The 22514-nt window shown below is 44.4% G+C and overlaps 1 protein-coding gene across 5 annotated transcripts in view; it reads left to right on the top strand.

The window, feature by feature from the left end:
- Positions 1-22514, top strand: part of LOC135217454 (GATOR2 complex protein WDR59-like) — a gene marked incomplete in the record, with an annotated part of 356363 nt that overhangs the window by 210313 nt on the left and 123536 nt on the right. For all 5 annotated transcript variants that reach the window (XM_064253332.1, XM_064253330.1, XM_064253331.1 and 2 more), the window contains 2 exon segments: positions 8727-8845; positions 11972-12095. In XM_064253332.1, the coding sequence (XP_064109402.1) occupies positions 8727-8845; positions 11972-12095 (243 nt within the window).

The following is a 22514-nucleotide window of genomic DNA, read 5'->3' as shown; positions in this document are numbered from 1 at the left end:
CTATACCACTCTTTACAAGACTTGAGAGGCAGACAAAGCTGCTGTGTATTACAGAATATGGAGATGTAATAAAATTCTTTGACAAAAGCCATCTTTACAAGATGACAATGAGGAATAAATGTAAATCAAGAGAGAAACATCTCATACATGAAAAAATTGGCAATGCAAGGAGACAACTCTGACTGAAGCAAAAAGATACAAAAAGGTTAAACTCACCAAAACATTAAACATACTAAAGAAGGGAAAGTATTTATGTGCATAGGTGAACAACTTTGAAAAGAACATGAAAAAGCATTAACTAGGAATAAACAGCACAAAGGCTAGATGAATTCAAATTAGCATGAGAAATACCACATTACATAAAAAAGGGATTTTGACGTAGGAAAAATCTATTTCTGGGCGATTGGTTCGTGTCGCCAGCGAAATATCCTTTAATCCATTATTTCTAAGGTAAATGTACTAACACATACCAGAGAATTAATAAAATAAAGAAAAGGTCAGTACTACTGACTCGCTCACCCTCCAAGAGGGTGTCGGTATGAACACTATGGCGAGTGAGACCACTACCACGAACCACTTGCCAATAGAAACCTCCCACTACAAAACCCCCACTAGAGGGGAGCCGACCCACAGAGTGGGCAGCAACTACTACTACTCCATCCCATGCTGCCGACTGCTGCGCCTCTGGTGGCCATCCTGAAGTTAGCAGACAATCTTGAGCGCTGGGATGGGTAGGGTGGGAATTCGCTGGCGACACGAACCAATCGCCCAGAAATAGATTTTTCCTTACGTCAAAATCCCTTTTCTGGGCTCAGTTCGTGTCGCTGCGCGAAATCGTACCAGAGAAATAGCACAAGATTGTAAAGAAACAAATAAAACAGATAAAAAAGGGTCTCAATAAAACATAAAATAAAATAAAGAAATATAATTGCTAAGAAATATACATATACACAATGATACAGAATAGAAATATTACTTAAAATTAACTTAAAGTTAGTATATTCCTTAAATTACTTAAATTTTAACATGTATGTACAGGGCTTACATGGAATATGTTGAGCTTAACATCTGTGTATAGTTTAATATGTACAAAGTAATTAAAGCAATTATAATAATAAATTGAATTAGAACAAACTTCGATATAATATAATAAAGAAATGTATATGACTTAGTATACAAAACCCGTAACCATTGTCAATAAGATGTGTCACCCTAGCATAAAAATAAGGGGACCACATCATAGAGATCATTATATACAATCAATTGTGAGTGACCCTAGCAAAAAAATAAGGGGCACCCACTGTACCATCATAAGAGCAGCTAAGACTCAAGGTAAACGTAGATGAACATGGTAGGTATAGACAAACTGTTGAATGAGGTAGGTAGAAAGGAGAACTGGATCTTCAACTTAAGATTAAGCAGAGTCGGGGGAAACTATGTTACCCGCCGCAACTGCTGAAAATTTCAGAGCTTCCAAGGACTTTAAGTAATGACGCTTAAATACTGTCGGTGATTTCCATCCAGTATACTTTTTTAAATCATCAAAATTCATGTGTTGGAAATAGTTAATTGAGGTGGCAACTGCCCTGACATCATGAGCTTTAGGGAAGGAATCAGGGTTGGCTTGTTTAATAAAGTACAGGATCTGTTGCCTGATACCTTTAATAGATAAAGTACCACCTTTTTCTCTCTTAAAGAGAGGACCTGACGAGGATGAGGAAGTCCTGGACAGAAAGGCTCGTAAGGTCGATACTGGACAAAGAGAAACATCTTGTGGAAGGGGTATAACCTTCCACGGTTCCCACCTCATCAAAGGATCCTCATTCTTTGCTAAAAAGCTACGTTCCGGAGAAAGTAGAACTTCCCTTGTGGGAAGAAATTCTATATGATTCGGATCTCTGGATAATGCCGACAGTTCTGAAATTCTAGCTCCTGAAGCCAAGCTTAATAAAAATAGAGTTTTTCTTAAGAGCATTATAAATGAACATGTCGTATTGTCTGTTTCTGAAGCCAGCTTTAGAACATTCATTCAAGAACACAATACTGACGTAGGCCTCACTGAAGGTCTAAGTCTAGCACAAGCCTTGGGAATAGACGAGAAGTAAGAATCTGTCAAGTCTATGTTGAACCCGAGTTGAAAAATCTTTTTCAAGGCTGACTTGTTTGTCGTAATAGTGCTAGCTGCTAAGCCTTTTTCAAATAAAGATCTGAAAAAGGATATAGCTGAATTGATTGTCATGATTCTAATATCTGATTCTCTCAGGAAGGTTGCCAACTTTTTGACTGCAGCATCATACTGTCTCAAAGTTGAATCTCTTTTATCAGATTCCAAGAAAAGAATATTTCGTGGATCAATATCTGCATCTTTTTTAGCCGCAAACTTCATGAAGTCCATAAAGTTAGGGTTTTGAGAATTCCTGAGGAAGCGAACACAGTCTTCGTTTGTACTGACTGGGAGAGCCTGGATTGGGAATTCGAAGAGGACGACGAAGACCCAGTTCCAGCATCAGAGGGTACCAATTGCTCTTCGGCCAGTCTGGGGCTACTAGAGCTACTTGACCCTTGAACGTCCTGAGTTTGTTCAGTACCTTCAGGAGAAGATTCACTGGAGGAAAGACATAAATCTTCTCCCAGTTGTTCCAATCTATGGACAAGAGCGTCCGTGGCATAGGCCAGAGGGTCCAGGTTGGGGGCCACATAACATGGGAGTTTGTGGTTCGCTTGGGATGCGAATAGATCTACTTGTAGACCTGGAACCCTCCGGAGAATCCATTGGAACGAACTGTTGTCCAGTGACCATTCCGACTCCAGAGGAACTGAGCGGGATAGAGCATCTGCTATGACGTTTCTCACTCCAGCTATATGGGTGGAGGAGAGGTGCCAACTGAATTTGTCCGCCAGGGAGAAGATGGCTACCATGACATGATTCAGATGACGTGACTTGGAGCCTCCCCTGTTTACGCAATGGACTACCACTGCGCTGTCCAGAACTAGCTTTATGTGGGAGTTCTTTGGCGGACGTAACCTTTTCAGAGTCAAGAACACTGCCATCGCTTCTAGTACGTTTATGTGAAGCCGGCGGAACTGGGGTGACCAAGTTCCTTGAACCTTCTTGAACTGAGAATATCCTCCCCAGCCGCTTAATGAAGCGTCTGTGTGGATGGTAATCCCCGGAGGAGGAAACTGAAGGGGTACTGATATTGACAGGTTCTTGACTTTTGCCCAAGGGCGTAGACGATTCGCAGAATCTGTGGGACTGATGATAACTTGTCCCTGGACCTGACATTTGCTCGTGAGCGCCAGATTCTGGTTAGGTCTTTCAGTTTGGCTTTCATCAAGATGTTTGTCACTGATGCAATTGGAGTGAACCCAGGATTCTTTCCTGGCTTCTCCTTGAAGCAAGTTTGTGTCCTAGAAATTGCTTTACTGACTTCGCTATTTCTTTTCTCTTGGCTGATGGAATCGACAGAGTATGGGAGGATAGATTCCATTGAATGCCCAGCCACTGAAAGTTTGACTCCGGAGTGAGTCTTGATTTTGTCCTGTTTATCTTGAACCCTAGATATTCCAGGAACTGGATTACTTTCAGTGTGGCTTTGCGACATTCCTCGACTGTTGGAGCCCAAATTAACCAATCGTCGAGATACGCTACTACCATGATCCCCTGCGCCCTCAGTTGTTGGACGACCACTTCCGCCAACTTCGTGAACACCCTGGGTGCCACGTTCAGACCGAAGGGAACTACCTTGAAGGAGAATGCTTGATCTCCTATCTTGAAGCCCAGATAAGGGCGAAAGTGTCTTGCAATAGGGATATGATAGTATGCGTCTGTAAGATCGATAGAGGTGGTGACGGCCCCACGGGGAAGTAAGGTCCGCACCTGCGAGATGGTGAGCATTTTGAACTTGTCGCAGCGAATGGCCAAGTTTAAACGGATAAGTCTAAGATTACCCTTCTTTTTTGTGAGCCTTTCTTTGGAACGCTGAACAAGCGCCCTTGAAATTTTTATCTGTTGACTCTCGCTATTGCTCCTTTCTGAAGGAGGTCCTCCGCATACTCCGTCAATTCTTTTGATGGAAGTTGAAGGAAAGGTCTGGGTGGGGGCGGGTTCGCAACCCAACTCCAACCCAGGCCTTTCGACACAATACTTTGTGCCCATTAGCTGAATCCACACCGGTGCCGGAAGAGAAACAGCCTCCCTCCTACCTTCAAGTTCTCATTGCTGTTGGTAACCTCCGCGGCCTCCCCGGAAGTGTTTTCCCTATTAAGGGACCTTCCTGATCCTCTCTGACGAAAGGACCGCTTACCTCTGCCTCCCTTACCCGAGCGGTCATACTGCTGAAAGGCCTGGCTTTCGAACACTTGGTTGAAGGCTGGGGAGACAGCGTAAGAGGTGGAAGGTTGAGGCTGGGGGGAAATCACATAGATAGGCTGTGATTGAGCCTTGGAGGTAGAGGGTTGGGCCGCCTGCACCAACGGAACAGCCGAAACAGGCTGGGCGAAGCGTTGTTGTTTCTTTTGGTAAGGCTGGAAACGTCTGGGTTTCCTCTGAGCCTTACCCCTTGCTGCCTGGTCTTGGCGTCTCTTTGCAGTGAGACCCCAACGATCCTTAAGGCTTTGGTTAAGCCTTGTAGCTTCCGCCTGGACCTCCTTTACCATTGCATCGGGGAAGAGGTCTGCTCCCCAGATGTTTGATGAAAGCAACTTATTCGGTTCATGCCGAATAGTTGCTTCCTGGAGGACATGCTTCCGACAGTTCGTTCTGGCTGTGGCGAACTCAAACAAGTCAGACTGAACCGTTTGTGTCAGTGACTTGGTGAGAAGCTTAAAGAGTGGCTCGGAACCGTAAGAAATTGGTAGCCATTTCCGTCATGGCCATGGTGTTAATGGACCTGGCTAGCCTAGTCTTGGCCTCAAACTCCGCCTGAATGAGGCTGTCCGGAAGTCTAGGCAGCTTCTCACCAAACTGATCCATAGCACAGTCTGGTTTGAGTTTGCCCGCCGAAAAAGTGTTGGGCAGGTCTTCCCACAATTCTCCGAGTGAGGGAAGCAAAGGAGATGTGGGGTCTGCTTCCTTTAGCTGTGGTAACGACTCCCCCTTCTGGGCCGCTGGGATAGTGACCGTAGCTATTTTGGTAAGGAAGGGAAGCGGAGTTCCTTCTTCCATTGTGAAAATGGTGAAGGGACTCTTAAAAGGTTGAATCTTCGTGTTTGAACAATCCATGTCCTCTAAACACCTGAGCCATTCTCTTTGAGCCTGGTCACGTGAGTAGAGGACTGTTTCTTTCGGGACCTTGTCATCTCTAGTCATGGCTGCGTCAGTGAGTCTGGCGTAGCCAATGAACGGTGGCTGTAGACCCTCCGGGTAGAACTCGAAGTCCTCAATCCTTCGAGTACCACACTCCGGAATGGAAATAAGCCCGTCCTGGAAGGGGGCGTATGACGCCACCCTCCAGGGGTTATTCATAGAGAACGGAGGCAGAGAGTCATGAGGTGGAAGCTGAGCCATACCTGTGCCGAAAGGTGGGGGAGTAGCTAGAGGAGCCTGGCTAAGTTCGGCGATGATGTTATCCTGGGAGGTGATCCTGTCGGACAACCGGGAGAACATCTGCTCCATACTGTTTTTGAGAGAACCGACCAAATCCCCCATGTGTTGCAACAGACCAGCATTGGGATCCAAAGCCGGAGCTGCTGCGGAGGTGGTTGGGTAACTCTGAACAGGTACTAAAGGGGAGAGGGAGAAACGGCTGACTCCGCCGGAGTATGTGGTCTCTCCTTGGAAGACCTACTCCTTGAGGATTTGGAGCCGGACCCAGAAGCTCTAGACCTCTCTGCTCCGGGGTTCGTAGCCGGAGACTTGCGAGATGTTGACGCCGACGAAGTCTTTTTGGACGACGACGACGTCTTGCTTAGGGTTTTCACAACCTTCTGTCCCTTGACCTTAGGTCTTACGGAAGCATCAGGAGAAGTATAACGGAGCTCAGCTCCTGTAAAGCCTTGGAAGGAAGCTGGAGAGTTAGCAGGAGTAGAAGACCCAGTGGCGCCCAAGGGAAGCCCTTGGGCGTCCAACGTACCTACCTCGACCAACAGGTCGTCAACACCTACCATTGGTTCAATGTTCAGATCAAGTGTCGCGACTTCCGACGAGATATCTTGGCCTGGTTCACTCAATGAAGCGGCGAGCTGTTGCTGAATCGCCGCCATAGTCGGGGCTGCCTCTGCCGGGTCGACGTAACCCGTTGACTTGCCGCCGGGGAAGATTAGGACAGCCAACCTCTTCTCCAGAATGTAGGGCTGTCCCTTGGCGGCGTTCTTGCCGAAACCGCCGACCCAAGCCCTCAGGGTTGCCAGGGCGGTGTCTCTAACGGCGGGAGCCTGGAAGAGAGGGTATTTGTTAGTTTTAAGTTTAAACTTAAGATTAAAACTTAAGTAATAGGCTTAGTCTAAAAACATAGGGGATGCGAGATCCCATATAAAACACGCTTAAGTTTAAAATAAGCGATTAAAATTAAACTTAAGAACTATAACCTTGTAGGGATTAGCGAACGGAGTTGGGAATACTTACCCCGTCCAAGAGCTGGCTGACCAGATCGTAGCAAATGGTGCAGGTCTCGTGAAACCAGGCTTGTAGATCCCCGTGCGGAGTCGCGCATGGAGCATGGGATCTGCAGACTTCATGCCCACAGGGGTCCTGGAGCATGGCATTGCATCCTGGATGCTCACAGTTGGTGGTCTGTAAGTGAAAAGATACATGAGCATCGTAAAGGATATCACTTACAGGCTAGAGGCTAAAAGAACTCCGCTGCATGCCGGAGCGCGAAAAAATTTTTTTGGGCATAACCCCTCCCTTACCGCCTGAATAGGCTAGAACCCCGGAGAGATCCGGTGTGATAACGTAGGTAACGGAGGGATTTGGCTTAAGGTAGCTTAAATTAAACTTACTATAGTTTAAATTAAATACTAAACACTTAAACCTAAAGCCCTAGAACGTACCGGAATAAATCCGGTGCGCGGCGGTGTTCGTGTCGCGATATCAGCGAGACGTGGTGGTAGGAAAGACCAAATGTACGCCTGCAGTCCGCCCGCAAGGGTGAACTAGCACCTTTCCACGTGGATGCCGGAGCTCCGGTAAATTAAAGAGCACCAGTAAGCCGGGAAAGAGCGAGAGGGCGAAACAGACTCGAGCTAGCAACGGAGCGACGGAGTAACGACGGAGGGGGGAAGGCCAGTCCCCCCCCCCTTTGTCATCCGAGCGCGCCGTGAAGCGAGATAACGGTCAGGTCCAGTCCTGGGTCTGTCCAGCCCCCCCTACTCCCTCCGCCTAGGGAGAGAGGGAGGCAGGCACGGGTATGTGGAGCGAGCGAGGACAGACCTACCCCCCCCCCGGCCCTATGGAAGAGCGGGAGGAGGGTAAGGTGACTGGACAGGCGCCTGGCTGCTCCGTGGTCAATAGCCTAGGTTAAAGCAACCAACTAATCAGTGAGATGCTATACAGAAGCAACCGAACTGAAGAGCGGAAGCAATAATGGTGGATACCAAGGCAGAACAGAACCTAGGCTACGTGAAACGCCAGACGCCGTAGGCTAACCTAACATATAAAATAATCAAAAATCACTTAACGTAAAGTAAGAAAATAAATCAGTAGGAGAAAAAATCCAGGAGTGTACGACTAACCCGAAAGAAAGTCTACCACTCAAAGCTAGCCGGGGCCGATACTAAGAGCTGTGGCTAGGGTCTGGATGGAAGATGCCTACGCAAGGTAAAGAAGACATGCATGCATGACATAAACCCAGTAGGCTGGACCACTAACATAAAATAGATAACTAATAATAGAGCGTAAGGAAATAAGGGAAGGTTCTAGGTATGGAAGACCAAGAACGAACCCGCCACGAGGCAGAATCATGCTGCCATGCTTCCGACCAAGAGCCTGTATTTATACCTAAAAAACGGCAAATACTGACTCAAGGCCGGAAAAAACCCAATAGCAATAACAACTGATTACTTAACTTAGCTGCTGCGATGGCTGCACGCTCCATAATTAGTAAATCCAAGATAGGGGCACAAAAAACACAGAGCAAAAAAGGGGCACGTGTGTACGCGGTGCGCTAACTGAAAAGGATGGAGTAGTAGTAGTTGCTGCCCACTCTGTGGGTCGGCTCCCCTCTAGTGGGGGTTTTGTAGTGGGAGGTTTCTATTGGCAAGTGGTTCGTGGTAGTGGTCTCACTCGCCATAGTGTTCATACCGACACCCTCTTGGAGGGTGAGCGAGTCAGTAGTACTGACCTTTTCTTTATTTTATTTATTCTCTGGTATGTGTTAGTACATTTACCTTAGAAATAATGGATTAAAGGATATTTCGCGCAGCGACACGAACTGAGCCCAGAAAAGAATGAGTAAAATGTCTTTAAATAAACTGTTTACTGCAGAATGGGCTTGCTTGTGGAAACTTTCTTCCTTCAGTGTTTAAAAGTACTATATGTAACTGGAATCTATTTTATGCAGAATAGGGTTAATTATGATAAATGGGTATGTATTAAAATGTTTGTTTTAAAAACATCAGGTTTTCAAGGATTGCTTTTAATATATCATCCTAAAGCTCCTTAATACTCTTAGTATTAGGAAGTTTTGGGAATGACTCTGCAGCAAATATTTCATTTAAAGACATTTTTCTTTTGTGTATTCATGAATATGTATGCTCATGATAGATACTGTTTACCTTTTAAATAGGTTTGGAGTCTAGCTGCAGCTACTGCATCTCTTGCATCCTCTTCAGCAATTAGTAGCATTGAAGATGTTGAATTTCCTTGGTGTCACCATCCTTTTGCAAGAAAACTGGTTGATTCCTTGTAAGTAGATTTTCATCTGTACTCATTTGTAATTAAATACAGTGCAGTAGATATCATATCATGATCCAGTTACTGGAAGTCAGAGGTCAGGAAGTCAGCAATTTTGATTATATATAATGAGATTCCATGAAATTATTTAGTTTTCATGAGATTTGATATGTATCCCTACAAACCCATTACCATTGTTATAGGCAGCCGTTGGTGCACTATTGATCACCATCATCCAAATGAGAACCTTCTCTATCTAAAGACTTTGTGTGATAACCTTTTCACCACTTACAGTTGCAACCTTTCTGATTCCTACAGAAAGAGTACTGTACGTGTTATAATTATGTTAGGAGCAGATAGTGGGTTAGAATTCCAAAGTTTTATGGGAACTTAGCCTTCCCTTGTAAATCATACAGTCATTACATCTTATAGTAAGAAAAGGTAAAATCAGTGATAGTGAAGGACTATAATTAGAGTGGGTGGTAGTCATTATACATAATATTATAATTTGGAATTACAGAAGAAATTATGCTTTGTGTAATGTGGGCAACCATATATTTCTGTGTATAAAACGACCTTTAGATAAGACGAGGTAAAAAGTCATGGCAAATTTTCATGAATTTATCTCATATCTGTAGCATAGGACAACTCTAAATTACAAAATTGAAATGTTTTTTTGAGAAAAAATTAAATCGTACAACTATTTTATAATAATGATGACTTAGATAAAGGTTGTATTGCTTGTTGTATCCAATTACAGCATTTACTATTATCATATTGTTAATTTATTACAGAATAAAAACATTGTCATTTACATCATTTGCACTTGATATTGTTTACATTCTCAAAATCTTGGCGGATTTGAGTATTATCGATATCTTCATTGCCTTCATTTGTTAGAATAGATATAATTTGGAGATACCTTTTATTGTAAATTAACTTTATTGTATAAACATTAGGTGCAATTTCTCCAGTTCCAAACATCACTTCCGCCTGGTCATTATTCATTTTATTCAGCCTCAGCTATAACCTGCAGCTTTAATTTACTAGTATTCTTTCTTGAGATCTCCATTGCATGAGGGATGAATATGAATGTTATTTTATTTTTACTTATGGAAGCTACCATTGAGAATCAGCAGGGTTTAATAACTTGATAATTTTAACAGTCTTTCAATAAACGTTTACAATAATCGCTTCATTCAGAATTCTAAAAACAGAAATTTTTTAGTGGAGGGTGGAGGAGTATCAGTAGTATTGCAGTTGATAAAAATGGAGAGAGAGAGAGAGAGAGAGAGAGAGCATTGTTTCGGTTGCATTGTTACGCTGATATTAATAAAGGTATAAGCCACGAAGGAAAATTAACAACAGAGTTTCTGCAAGATCTTTTGACTCGACATCCTTTACTCAGCAGATAAACTGACTTACATGAGGAATTGACAATACAAGAAAGGTCGTATAACTGACAGATAGGATTATGAAGAGATTAGTACATAGAATCCGACACACCTGGAAGATGAGTAACCTTCCCAAACAAGCATAAACATGGGTACATTTTTTAAAAAAACAAAAAGATTACGTCGATCTGCTCAGACACAAGGACAAGACAATTAAAGGTTTATTTTGGGTGACAGCTATTCAGAACTTTGGTAAACAAAAACATATTCACAATACATATTAAACATACATATACAACGGAGATATCTCTAAGGCAACTAACTTTTATTGAAGTCTGTAATTATATCTTTGAGGCCATTCTTAAACATGTTACAAATACAAGGGTCTAAATGAAACAGGCCACGACTATTATTGCAAAAGTCAAATAATAGTTGTATTGAGAATAATGATAGTTATAATAAAACTTGTTTTACTGAAATCATATTTCATGTATTATCGTACTACAATATATGAATAGAGCAATGATGGGCCATTTGCATTTGTTTAGTCTTAAAATAATCAGCTGATCACATTTTAGTGATACCATCACTCTATAGTTGCCGAATGGAACTTAATTCAGAATTCAGAGATACATTCCTTTAGTAAAATATCAGAGGTGGGTTTAACAAAGCTGATTCTATATCATGTTTTTCATGATAGGGACAGCATTGTTTTGGTTGCATTTTCCTCAAACAACTGCTAATACAATAGTGAATGATAATTATCTTACATAATTATCGTTCATAAGACAATGGTTCTAAACAGTTACAAACAGCTTTGTGTGCTGCCTCACTTGATGTTTGCAGGTTTTTCGTTATGAAAGCAAGGGGGAATGAGAAAATAGAAAGTGTCATAAAAATCATTTAAAAAATGCTGTGGATGGAACCGAAGATGATTTGTATGATATTGACGACGAAGGTGGAATCGACTTGCCAGAACCAGACTGGAATCCCTATGATGGTGGCACATGTGGTCAATCTTGTGATATGTATTAGACACTTAATGAAAAACGAAAATTATGTTATCCTAAATGTTATTACTACCGTAATTACACTACATTGAAATTTCTAAAAGGTTACCGAAAGGTAAGGTTGCTGTGAGCACAACCATAACTCGATGTTTGATGATGTTCTGGCTTACAAAAATTTTCGGCTCAAGAACGGAACCTCTTATCATAAACGGGAGACTCCCTGTATTTTGATTGGTTGAGAAGTGACTTCATTCTTCAGCTGCAGTGTTGTACATTTCCATGAGTGCTTATTCTGATGTCTTTCTTTATGATGGGGTTATTATCAGGTGTGAGTCTTACTGGTTAAAAGGACACCTGATGTTGATATGCAGGTGGAACATTTCCTGTGTGTATTCAGGAGACTTCTGTTGTATGAACTGTGATATATACGTACAGAATAATTTTTTTAAGGGGAATACCAAGAGAAAGAGAATGAGGGTGTGAAGAAAGTAAATAGTATAGTAAATGGAAAAATTGTTTGCAGTAGGATGAAGCAAATCGTGTATGAGGGCAGTCACTTTTAATTCTTCATCTTTATTCTTTAGTATAGCTTCAGAATGGCTATGTCTAGGTTTGTGACAGTGATTTGGTTATGGTATGATTGATGTGAGCAGCTTATATATATTGATTAGCAATCTTTACCCTTTTATATTATGATTCTGGAAAGCCTTTGTAATATTTGATTCATCTTACAGGTTGTCCCACTACCTGAAACTTAATGATGTGCAAACAGCTACCATGCTTAGTTGTGTTTTTGGTACAAAGGCCGAGGCACAGAATGTAGCTTATCCTCGCAAGAATCGCACTGAGTCAAACAGCGTAAGTAAAAGTGATTAATTTTTAACTTTTTTGGGGGAGGGACAAGAATGTTTATTTGCTGTAGGAGTAGAGGATGGTCTAAGTAAGACATTTAACTTGGTGTCCTGTAAAGGAAGCAAGAATGAATTGGATGGAATAATTTAGTTTGTACTGGAGATATTTTATGTTAACCCTGTTTGTAAGGGCACTGTATTTAGTAGGTATAATATACTCTTTAGGAGGATACATAGACTAATTGGCATCAGGTTAATTATTTTAATGGTTGAATTCCAGTTGTGGGATACCTTCTATCAATGAATGTTCATATTCTGGTTGAGTTCATCAGAGAAAATTTTTATTGATCAGTATTTATTATTTTGCAGTTTTCTTCCATCAAAGAAAATGTGTAATGGTTTGATGAGTTGGCTGAAAATACTTGCAGATAGGTCCCATAATAGATGTAACAATATGCAGAAGGAAATATTTTGGGAAAAGTGGCAACTAATTAGGAAGAACACTAAAGTTAATATTTATTACTTACAGTGATATTATTGGGTAAGCAGAAGCTTTGAAATTATTATATGAAGGGTGATTGAATGGGAGGGTTGTTAAGAAGAGATAGTACTCATAAAAGTGAAACTTCTCATAAAATATAGGCTATTCAGAATATTGCTTTGTTTAGATACCAGTGGAACAAAAAAAGAATTGCCAAACCTTGTGGATCTGTGGTAGAACTGTCAGAGAATGGTTAATTGAAAGTAGAATATTCAAGAGGTGGGATACAAGCAGAACATTATAAAAAAGTATCAGCACAACACTGAAACAAGTGTAATGGTGGAACACCAGTGGGACACTCAGCAGAGCAGTGGAACAAAATAGGACAGTTTGAAGATGAGACAGTAGAATGATGGAACATTAATAGAACAACTCACAATGGTAAATCACCTATATAGGAGCTGATTCCTTATAAAAACTGGAACAACAGCTAGGTAAAGCACTAATGGAATGGTCTATTAAAGATATCTAGAACCCTAGTAGAATAAAGAGCAGAACAAACAATGGAATAATGGAACACCAGCAGAATGATCATCAGGATAGAGAACACCAGCAGACTGGTCACCAGAGTGTGACCACGAGAAAATGATCAAGAGGAGAGCAGACAATAGAGTTGGGTATTATTGCAGAATAGAAGAAACATGCAACAAAATGGCAAGGGATAATCCTATGAGTTACTTCAATTTCCCAGAATGCTCTCAGCTAAATTATAAATGAAGTAGAACAAACAATCTAAAGTGTTGCTATTCAGAAGCTGAGCATAAAACTATAATTGTTCCGATACGTAATACAAACCATCGGTCCTTTAACAATAGGAAGTAGCTAGCGGCAGCTGGAACGGTCGTAAGCTTCGAACAAGGGGAGAACGGTAGTTAACTGCTTGTCCGACAGTCGCGCGCCGCGCGACTGGGAGGTAAACAAATCACTTTTGCTTTCGACCGCGGGTGTGAAGGACGTGTTCGTCATCGCTCTCTGCCCGCTTCATCGTCGTATGCTTTGTTTATATTGTGTTTTCTACTAATGGTTTGTTTGACTTGAAAATGAAACTGTAAGTACACTGTTTTCATTTTCATTACTTAATTATGAACCAATGTGGAGCTATCGCCGTAGATGCGGCGATTTCCTCTCTTTTCATGAATTGAACCCTTGAATTATGTCTCGGTGCCAAGGGCGGGCGCGCTTGCGCCGAGTCATGTATTTTGGGCGAAAGTGTGTAATTGAAAAATGTAAGTACTTTTTTCATTATATTTTTGCCCTGTGCGTTCGTTACCGAGAGCGTGATTGCGCTCGGCACGAGCCTTTTATTTTGTATGATAAAATGCAATGAAAGTGGATTCGCAATACAGTATTCTTTTCATTTTCATTTATTTATTTGCATAAATTTAATTTGGATCAATTTTCGCTCTTACCCGGGAATTGATCCTTACGATTATTTTCTGTGAAAGTGAAATCGCAAGTGCAGTATTCTGTTTCATTTTCATATATATTTTATGATAGCATCATATTATTTGGATCAAGTTTCCGTTCTTACCCGGGAATTGATCTTTTCCCCTTTAAGTTCTATGAAGTGAATCGCAAGGGCAGTATTCTGTTTCATTTTCATATTACTTTTCACTGCTGTGCGGGGGTAGGGGAAGCGAAGGTCTGCCAGGAAGTCGTCGGAAAGCTCTCCCGCGACTCCCTTGGTATCCGATTCTTCGTCTTCCTTCCTGCCCCCCGCTCAGCTTCTTCGTTGTATTTTGTATTTGGGGTCTTCCTTGCGTTCGGGGTGGGGCATGTCTTCTCCCCGTGCGTGAGGGAACCCCTCTTACTAATCTATCTATGCTACCGCAGGTGCTACATCCGTGGGAGACGACCTTGGACAGGTATGGACCACCGCGGGGGCAGGGCGTGCCTAGCATCCACGGGCTGCTGCAGCGTCTAGCGAGGTCTGGGGCGGTCTCCACTACTACCACGGCCGCTTATGCTGCTCCCCCCCTCCTGGTCTACACTCCCCATGCTGTGTCGGTGACGCCGTCTGCCGCTACTAGGGCCGCCGCCGTACCGAGGGGGGGTTGCCGCCGCCGCCTGTTTTCTTCGTGTTGCCTGCCCCAGACTTCTGCTGTTCCAGCAGCTCGCCCCTGGACCGGCCGCCAGTACCCAGGTTCCGCTGGCTGCCGATGATTCTACGAGGCGATCGCTGGGCCTGCCGTACCTGCCGCTGATGTGATTCCCGCTGCTGATGTGATTCCCGCTGTTGGCTTGGCTGTCCCTTCTGGTCTAACCGCTGCCGCTGTTCCTGCCGCTCCTGAGCTGGTTGCTGTTCCTGTCGCTCCTGGTTCCTGAGCCTGTCCATGCTTGTCCTGCCCACGGTGTGTCTTCCCCAGTCCCAGGTCCTTCCGGACAGGTGCAGTCGGGCCGTGTTGCTTCGGCAATAGCCCCGGCTCCGGCCTGGATGGAGGACCTGACGACTGTCCTGCGTGAGCTGACGAGGAAGAGGAAGAAGAGGAAGCTGTCATCTTCGTCTTCATCGTCTGCTGCTGCCTCTTCCCCTTCGACTTCTAAGGCCCATAAGCCGAAGAAGAAGAAGAAGGCTGCCTTCCCCCCTAAGAAGTCTCTTCTGGGAACTTCTAAGGGCCCGTCCCACCCGGTGGGACAGGGGGTCCTTCTGCTGGTCCTCCTGCTCCTTCGGGAGCGGGGCCCGTCTCCCCTTCCGTAAGGAAGAGATAGACGGGGACCAGAGGAGTATCGGTTAGCTCTGGTACTTCCTCGCCTGGTGCTAGCGGCGATGCCGCTACGCCAGGTTCCGGCTCGGTCTCTCGTTCGCGAGAGATCCCGAGTGTACGTTCTCCCTCAGGAGACCGTGCAGCCAAGTTTCGGCGCCAGAGTTCGCTCGGCGCCAAGACGCGGCACGGAGCAGAAGGCTGGTGAGAGCCGCTCAGGTGACTCTCGCCAGGCCAGCGGCCGCTCTTGCAGCGACCAGCTGGTAACCCGGGTTTTCCCCCCTAAGAAGGCTCCTTCGGGACCTTCTAAGGGCCCGTCTCGCTCCGGCAATTCGGGGAGCTCTTCTGCTGGTCCTCCTGCTCCCTCTGGAACAGGGCCCGTCTCTTCTTCTACCAAGGAGAAGAAGACGGGGACCAGAGGAGTACCAGCTTCAGCTGGCACTTCCTCGCCTGGTTCTAGCGGTTCTGCCGCTAAACCAGGATCCGCCTCGGCTTCTCGTTAGCGAGAAGTACCGAGTGGACGGTCTCCCGCGGGAGACCGTCCAGCCAAAGTCTTGACACCCGAGCTCGCTCGCCGTCAAGACCGAAGCGCGGAGCAGAAGACTGGCGAGAGTCGTGCAGACGACTCTCGCCAGGCCAGTGGACGCTCTCGCAGCGACCAGCTGGCTGCTCGGGTTGACGTGACGGTCGCTGACCAGCCACGGGTTGAGGCGAGGAAGGGGTCCCCGCGGCCGTCGGTACCAGCCACGGCTGGTACCAGCGGCTCGCCGACGCGCCGAGAGGACGCTCGCCGGTCTCACCGCGACAGCGAGCCTAGCAGGTCACCTGACGCCGCTCCCATCGGGACCGGGCGGAGACGGTAACCAGCAACAGCTCGCCTGACGCTAGAGATCAGCGCCGACGTTCTCAGCCGAGCCTCTCGCCCCAGGCGAGCGGCAAGGCTAGGCCTGCTGCTCGATCGCCACCGCGGGTTGACGATCAGCAGCAGCCCTCCAAGCACGCTGGTCCTGCCAGCGAGCTAGGGGGGAGCGTCAGGTCTGCCTCTCCTGTACCTTCAACCTCCTCGGGCTACACCGGGAGGAGCGAGGTACCTATGAGTGATCGCGAGAGGTGCGCCGCTCGCGATCCCGCTATGACGCCGTATGGACCAGGCACGGTTCTAGGACCGACCAGGACATACGCGCAAGTAGCTGGAGGCGACCGTCAGGGGTCTGCCGCTGTTCCTCCTTCTAAAGGAGGAGTATCTCGGGATCTGTTCTTGCTGGAGGGACTGGACGGTCCTACTCCGCAAGACGCGGTTACTCCCGAGATACAGAGGAATTTGCAGAAGTCATTAAGCTGATTCGTCAGCATAATGACCTTGCGGAAGGATTGCCGCTCCCACCAGCAGAGCCCACGTCTCTGCTCGAGTCGTTTTGGGGCCCGAGAGGGAACCCAAACCGACGGTGGGTCTGCCGCGATCGGAGCTTGCCGATTCTGTCTCGAACCAGAGTCTCTCGTCTCCGGACAAGAGGGCTCTCTCAGTTCTGGCCGGTCGATCAAGCTATTTCCACCTCTTCTACTGCGACAGCGGCGTTTCTACGTGTCTTCGGACACCGTATTTAAATACTCCTTCGGTCCTCCTGAGAGGTTTCGACCTCGACGAGGACTGGAATGAGTCGGAGGACGGTATCGGCTCTCTCCTGTCAGTGTCGATCAGCCCCACCCAGATGACGTTCACAGTGGCAGCAGACCCTTACCTACAGTGAGAGTTCGTAACCCTCCGCGGGAAAACGTTTTCTCCTGACGATACGTTTTCCCAGACTCTGAGAGGCCATCGCCGCAAGGCGATGGCTGCTCCTACTCTTCTCCAACTGCTAGTTCCACTGGGAAGGCGAGCGAGTATCCAATTCCTCCCCCATTCCCTCTCTCCTTACGGCTACGAGGGAAAGGGGAGGGATCCTACAGAGATTTCTCTGTAGGATCCCACGTTGGGGACTGCGCTACCGGGGGGACCTTCGGGTCCTACCTGACGTAAGCCCCGGTCGTTGAGGAGGGATCCTGCCCCATTCTCGATTTCGACGGGAATCGAGAGGACCACCAGCCGATATCGTTTGACGAATTCGGTGGGGGTTTCGCAGACTGCTTAGAATTCTACGGAATTTCTAGCGGATTCAGAGTGTTCGAGTTTTTTACGATCTCCAAACACTTAGGCGAGACCACGGTCCAAAGTGAGCGAGACGAGAATCCCCGATATGTTACACGATAATCGGGAACCTCGCCTATGCTCGAATTCCTGGAATTTCTAGCATTGGGAAGAAGACTGCTGCTGAAAGAAACTATCTCACAGTAGGCGACCAACCTGGAATAGAGAAGATCGGACGGGAATATCCAGTTTGGCTTGAACTATCGTCTTAGTATTCTGTTCACCATTGAAGCTTTCCTTCGAGGAAGACTTCTCCTTCACTCTCTTTGATAGAGATCGAAGGCGGTCGATCTCCAATCCTTATTTTGTTTTCTTGAAGGAAAGAATTTAGGATGGAGATCGTTGTTCAGAATCCTACAAATATACTACGTATATTAACCTCGCGACATGATTCTACTAAGCAGTTGAATTGTCCGAGGGGTAGGCGCATATCCTAGTTAATCTACGGATTGCGACTTAGAAGAGAAGTATTCTAATTGAACTGCAACTCGGGGTTGCCTGCAACCTCCCAGGAGTTTTCAGTTTCAATTTTATATACTTATGGTTTTGTCACGACAACACCATTTCAACTTTTATATTTACCGAAATTCGTTTCGCCTAAATATAATTGCTCGAGCATATCTTTTATGCTCGGTAGTTTCTAGCCGAACGCATTCCTTCGTGGAATAATGGATTACCTGGCAACTCAGGATGACGAGTCAGCGAGAGCTCAGGCTCAACTACTGCGTATTGAATTGCCTGATAGCAGCTCAGTATCAGCTGGGCCTCCGAGATGCACGGTCAGTTATGTCTCTCTCTCCCCTGCTTTGATTGACTACCGAACCGTATCTCTGCCCAACAATCATGGACTTAGGTCTCTGATTAACGGGGATTCTCGCAATAATGAAGGACCATCTACTGCTGTGACGCTAGATTCCATCGCCTTCGACATTGCGAGAATTTTCAACAGAGATATCTCTTGGACTCTTTCATCTTTCTGTTTACCGCACGGTAACAGAAGTCTATACAAGTCTCCCGCTGCATCGCACTGCGATAATGCGAATGATTTTGCAGACATCTGAGTTTGTCTTCAAAATATCTCGTATTCGTAGGTGTACAATTGTTCATTGTTCAACCCGAATTACAAGATGTGTCAGAAGACATCGCCTACTCTCCGACCTGACAGCTCTACTTCCAAATGTTCAGCCCATGAGAAGCAGTTCTTCAGGCGGCTTTCCCCTGTGTTTTCATTACTGAAGAACGCCCCGCTTTCATTGCAACTACGACTTCTCACCGGACAGCAATGAAATAGCGGTTAGCGTTTTCAGTCATTTGTAAGCACAGTTATGAATCTTGAGAATCCTTCTCTCGATTCGTCTGTGAAGACGTAGGTTGCTTTCAATATCTACCTTCGTCTTCAATGGTACATAGTGTTGTTTCTCCTTAGCTGAGATTCAACAACCATGAGATGTTTTGCCTTCAGGGACCTCGGTCTCTAGAAGGCAATTGACTTTCGCCTGTTGGGCACATGCCTTAAGAGAATCATCACCTCGCTGTCCGGCATTGGTGACAAACAAATACATTATTTGTTTGGTCTCTCGGCATAACCCTTTAAAGGCGAAGGTCACGTGACTTACTCGGATGTTTGGACAACTTGCCTCCTACCGAACGCAGTCAGTCGGCAGCTGTCAGAGCGCCCGAGTCAGTTACGAACTACGCTGTTGACTTAGTTCGGTTGTTACAGAGCAATCATTACTTCGTTTTAATAGCTTGTCACAGTACCCATACCATCGACACCCACCATGGAGTGTCGGTGTCCTATCCACTACCGAGAACTTCGCTGCATGGGATAGGAGGATGCGAGAGACTTCGTGGCAAACGGACAGACCAGTATGGGTACTGGACATCACCGAAGTAGAGAAGAGGGATAGGTCATGCGACTATTTCCTTCTTTTCCTCTGAGGAACTGCATGACTTCTCCTGCGAAGTCAAGCATCCAGGGGATGGGGATCCGTGACGCTCGATTTCGTTACCGAACCTTCGTAGCGAAGACTCACGAAACCCATTCGGTCCCTGACGATTGGTTCGAGTCGTTCACAATCCCATCCCTAATGGACTTCACCGCCTTCGATGCGAAGGAGATGCTGCCTTGTCCGCAAGAACTTCTCCGTGGCGCAGGTACTGAAGGCAGGGGTCTGGTCCAACCAGACCACATGCCCTTCCTTCTACCTTCGGGATATTGCCCACAGGTCCTTGGATCTTTTTCCTTGGGACCCGTGGTGGCTGCTCAACACGTTGTGTAGCGAACCCAGACCCTCGCAGGCTGAACAGCATCGAGTCCTGGTGTGACCGTAAGAATGGATGAGTGAATGAGAGTGTGACTGGCTCCTCTTCCCATCTTTTTCTTCCCCTCTACCTGTGGTTAGAGGACACGGTCGTCACCCTGCTGGATAAGGACAAGATGCAGGTGAGCTACTCAACAGAGCCCCATCCTATCCCTTTCACTAGGGATAGGAGCGTATATCCACCACTTCCTCCAACAAGGCGGAGGAAGTGGATGCCAGCTTGAGACAACCCATACTTTATGTTGCCTCTTGCAAACAGGAACAAGTTCTTGCTTGCTGGTACGAAGAGATACGCTTGCCTCTCTCTTATTACTCGGCCCAGAGGTCTGACCATTGATCCTGCGGTGCACACCCCGATCAGTCGGACAGAGGCTTGGATCCCTCCCTCGCTCTTACGACCAGGGAGGCATTCCAGGGATGGACGAACACCAGTCTGTTCATCAAAAGACTCAGATTCCTCCCACCAAGAAGTGAGTCTTCCTATTGTTAAAGGACCGATGGTTTGTATTACGTATCGGAACAAATGACAATTTGTCGAAAATTGCATTTTTCCTAACTATACAAACCTGAGGTCCTTTACATATAGTCCCTCCTCATGCCACCCCTCACTCCGCGTATTTTGCATGGGCCAAAAGCAAAAGTGATTTGTTTACCTCCCAGTCGCGCGGCGCGCGACTGTCGGACAAGCAGTTAACTACCGTTCTCCCCTTGTTCGAAGCTTACGACCGTTCCAGCTGCCGCTAGCTACTTCCTATAATTAAAGGACCTCAGGTTTGTATAGTTAGGAAAAATGCAATTTTCGACAAATTGTCATTTTGTTATTATTTTTCATATACATGTGTGTAAAATGACAACCATGAGCAATAAATATAAATAGTATGTACATACTAATACTCTACAATACAAAAAATATAGTGGAAGTCAATCAAAGATAAACTTCTATTGCGCCTGAATGGAAAAATATTTATCTCTAAATGGCACACATATTCCTGAAACCAATTTAAAATCAAACTTGAACTGTAGTCCAACCTCTTGCATTGCTGCTACGAAAACATGATAAATTTCCTCGACCTCTTACGTAACTTTCCAATACAGTACTGTCAAAAACTGTTTTGAACATTTAGACAGTATTTTACAAAAAGGAAATACATTCCAGTTTTGTTTAATTACATTTTCATAGAGAGGGGAAAGAAGTTGGATGTTATTTAAACACAACTTGCTCTCTGCATGGCAGTCGACTGCCTTCAACCTTGGCTCATCTATTAACTATAGGGAGAGACCAGTAGCATTGTTAGTGGTTCTTAATTTAAACTCTAGGTACATAAATTTCCTGTTATGCAATTGTAGTGATTCTTTTGCTGTAATCACTTTTTCACAAATTTTGTAGATGTTTTATCTATTTTATCTGATTAAGGCAGTTTTTTTTTTTTTTTTTTTTTTTTTTTTTTTTTTTTTTTTACAATATCCCTCCTTCCCTTGATTTTGATATTATTTTTTTAATTCATATTTTTTATCTTGTTCACATTAATCTGAGTAAGCCACATATTTTTTCCCTGCTGTTGTGAGAAGGTAATTTGATTCATGTATAGTAACTTGTATAAGAGATGGGTTCAAATGTTACATTTTATATTCACTTTGCTGTTTTCCTTTGATAACCATTTAATTGAGGTAAGTTGCACATAAATTATACATTACTGTATTATATAAAAAATGGTATTTTTACATTCTGTTACATACTTCATTTTAAAGTTTTAAAATTGGGTTCCTTCATCATGGCATCGTTCTGATACCTCTTGTCCAACCAATTGATAAATATTTGTGAAGTTGCAAGACATTAGTTATATACATGTTATACAGTTCAACCTTTTAAATCTGGAAACCTTGGGACCAGACCACTGTCGGACCACAGAAAATCCCGAAATATAGAATACATCCCTAAAAAATTAAGCCCTTAGGTAAACATAGTCTTGCAAGGTAATTCCACATACAAATAGCCTAGTTTCTGACTTAGCCTACTACTTGGCCAAGTTCTGATGCTGTTTTTTATAATTTTGTTACTCATATTTTTGATATCATTTTATAGCTTTATATTGTATAATTTTCTTTAAAATAGTGTACTTTAACACATTTAATGTACATTCCTGAGTTTGTTGAAACATAAGTGAACTACAGTAGTACTAAACTTCTCAGAATCTGCACATGATCATCGATGACTTTCCTATCCTAAATTTCTTATCATAATTATCACTGTTAGTTTTTTCATCATTTATTTTAATTGTAGAGGTTAGTGAGATGAACAAAATAATGAATGAACTTTGGCAATCACAGTGCATTTGAATGTCGCTGTCAAAATGTATACAAAGCTCAGCGCCATCTAGTGAAGAAAAGGAACACTAAACTATTCGCTAATGAAATACATAAACATTTTCTAGCATAGATATACCTCTAGCATCATCTGATCTCATGGGTGGCATATCAAATAGGTAAATACACATTTACATAAAAGAAAATTTGTATCACTTATGTCTTTCAAGCGGACACAGAGTAAGGAATTCGTGCATTGCCAAATGTCTCATTGTTTTGATTAAAAGTTTTGACCTGGTAGAGCCTTCTCAAGTGGAATATTTGAAAAAATATATTGATTTATTTAAAGTTGATATCAAAAACATATTTG

This window comes from Macrobrachium nipponense, chromosome 7 (assembly GCF_015104395.2).
Source record: "Macrobrachium nipponense isolate FS-2020 chromosome 7, ASM1510439v2, whole genome shotgun sequence".
NCBI classification, from domain to species: Eukaryota; Metazoa; Arthropoda; class Malacostraca; order Decapoda; family Palaemonidae; genus Macrobrachium; species Macrobrachium nipponense.
This window is presented reverse-complemented; position numbering and strand designations above follow the sequence as displayed.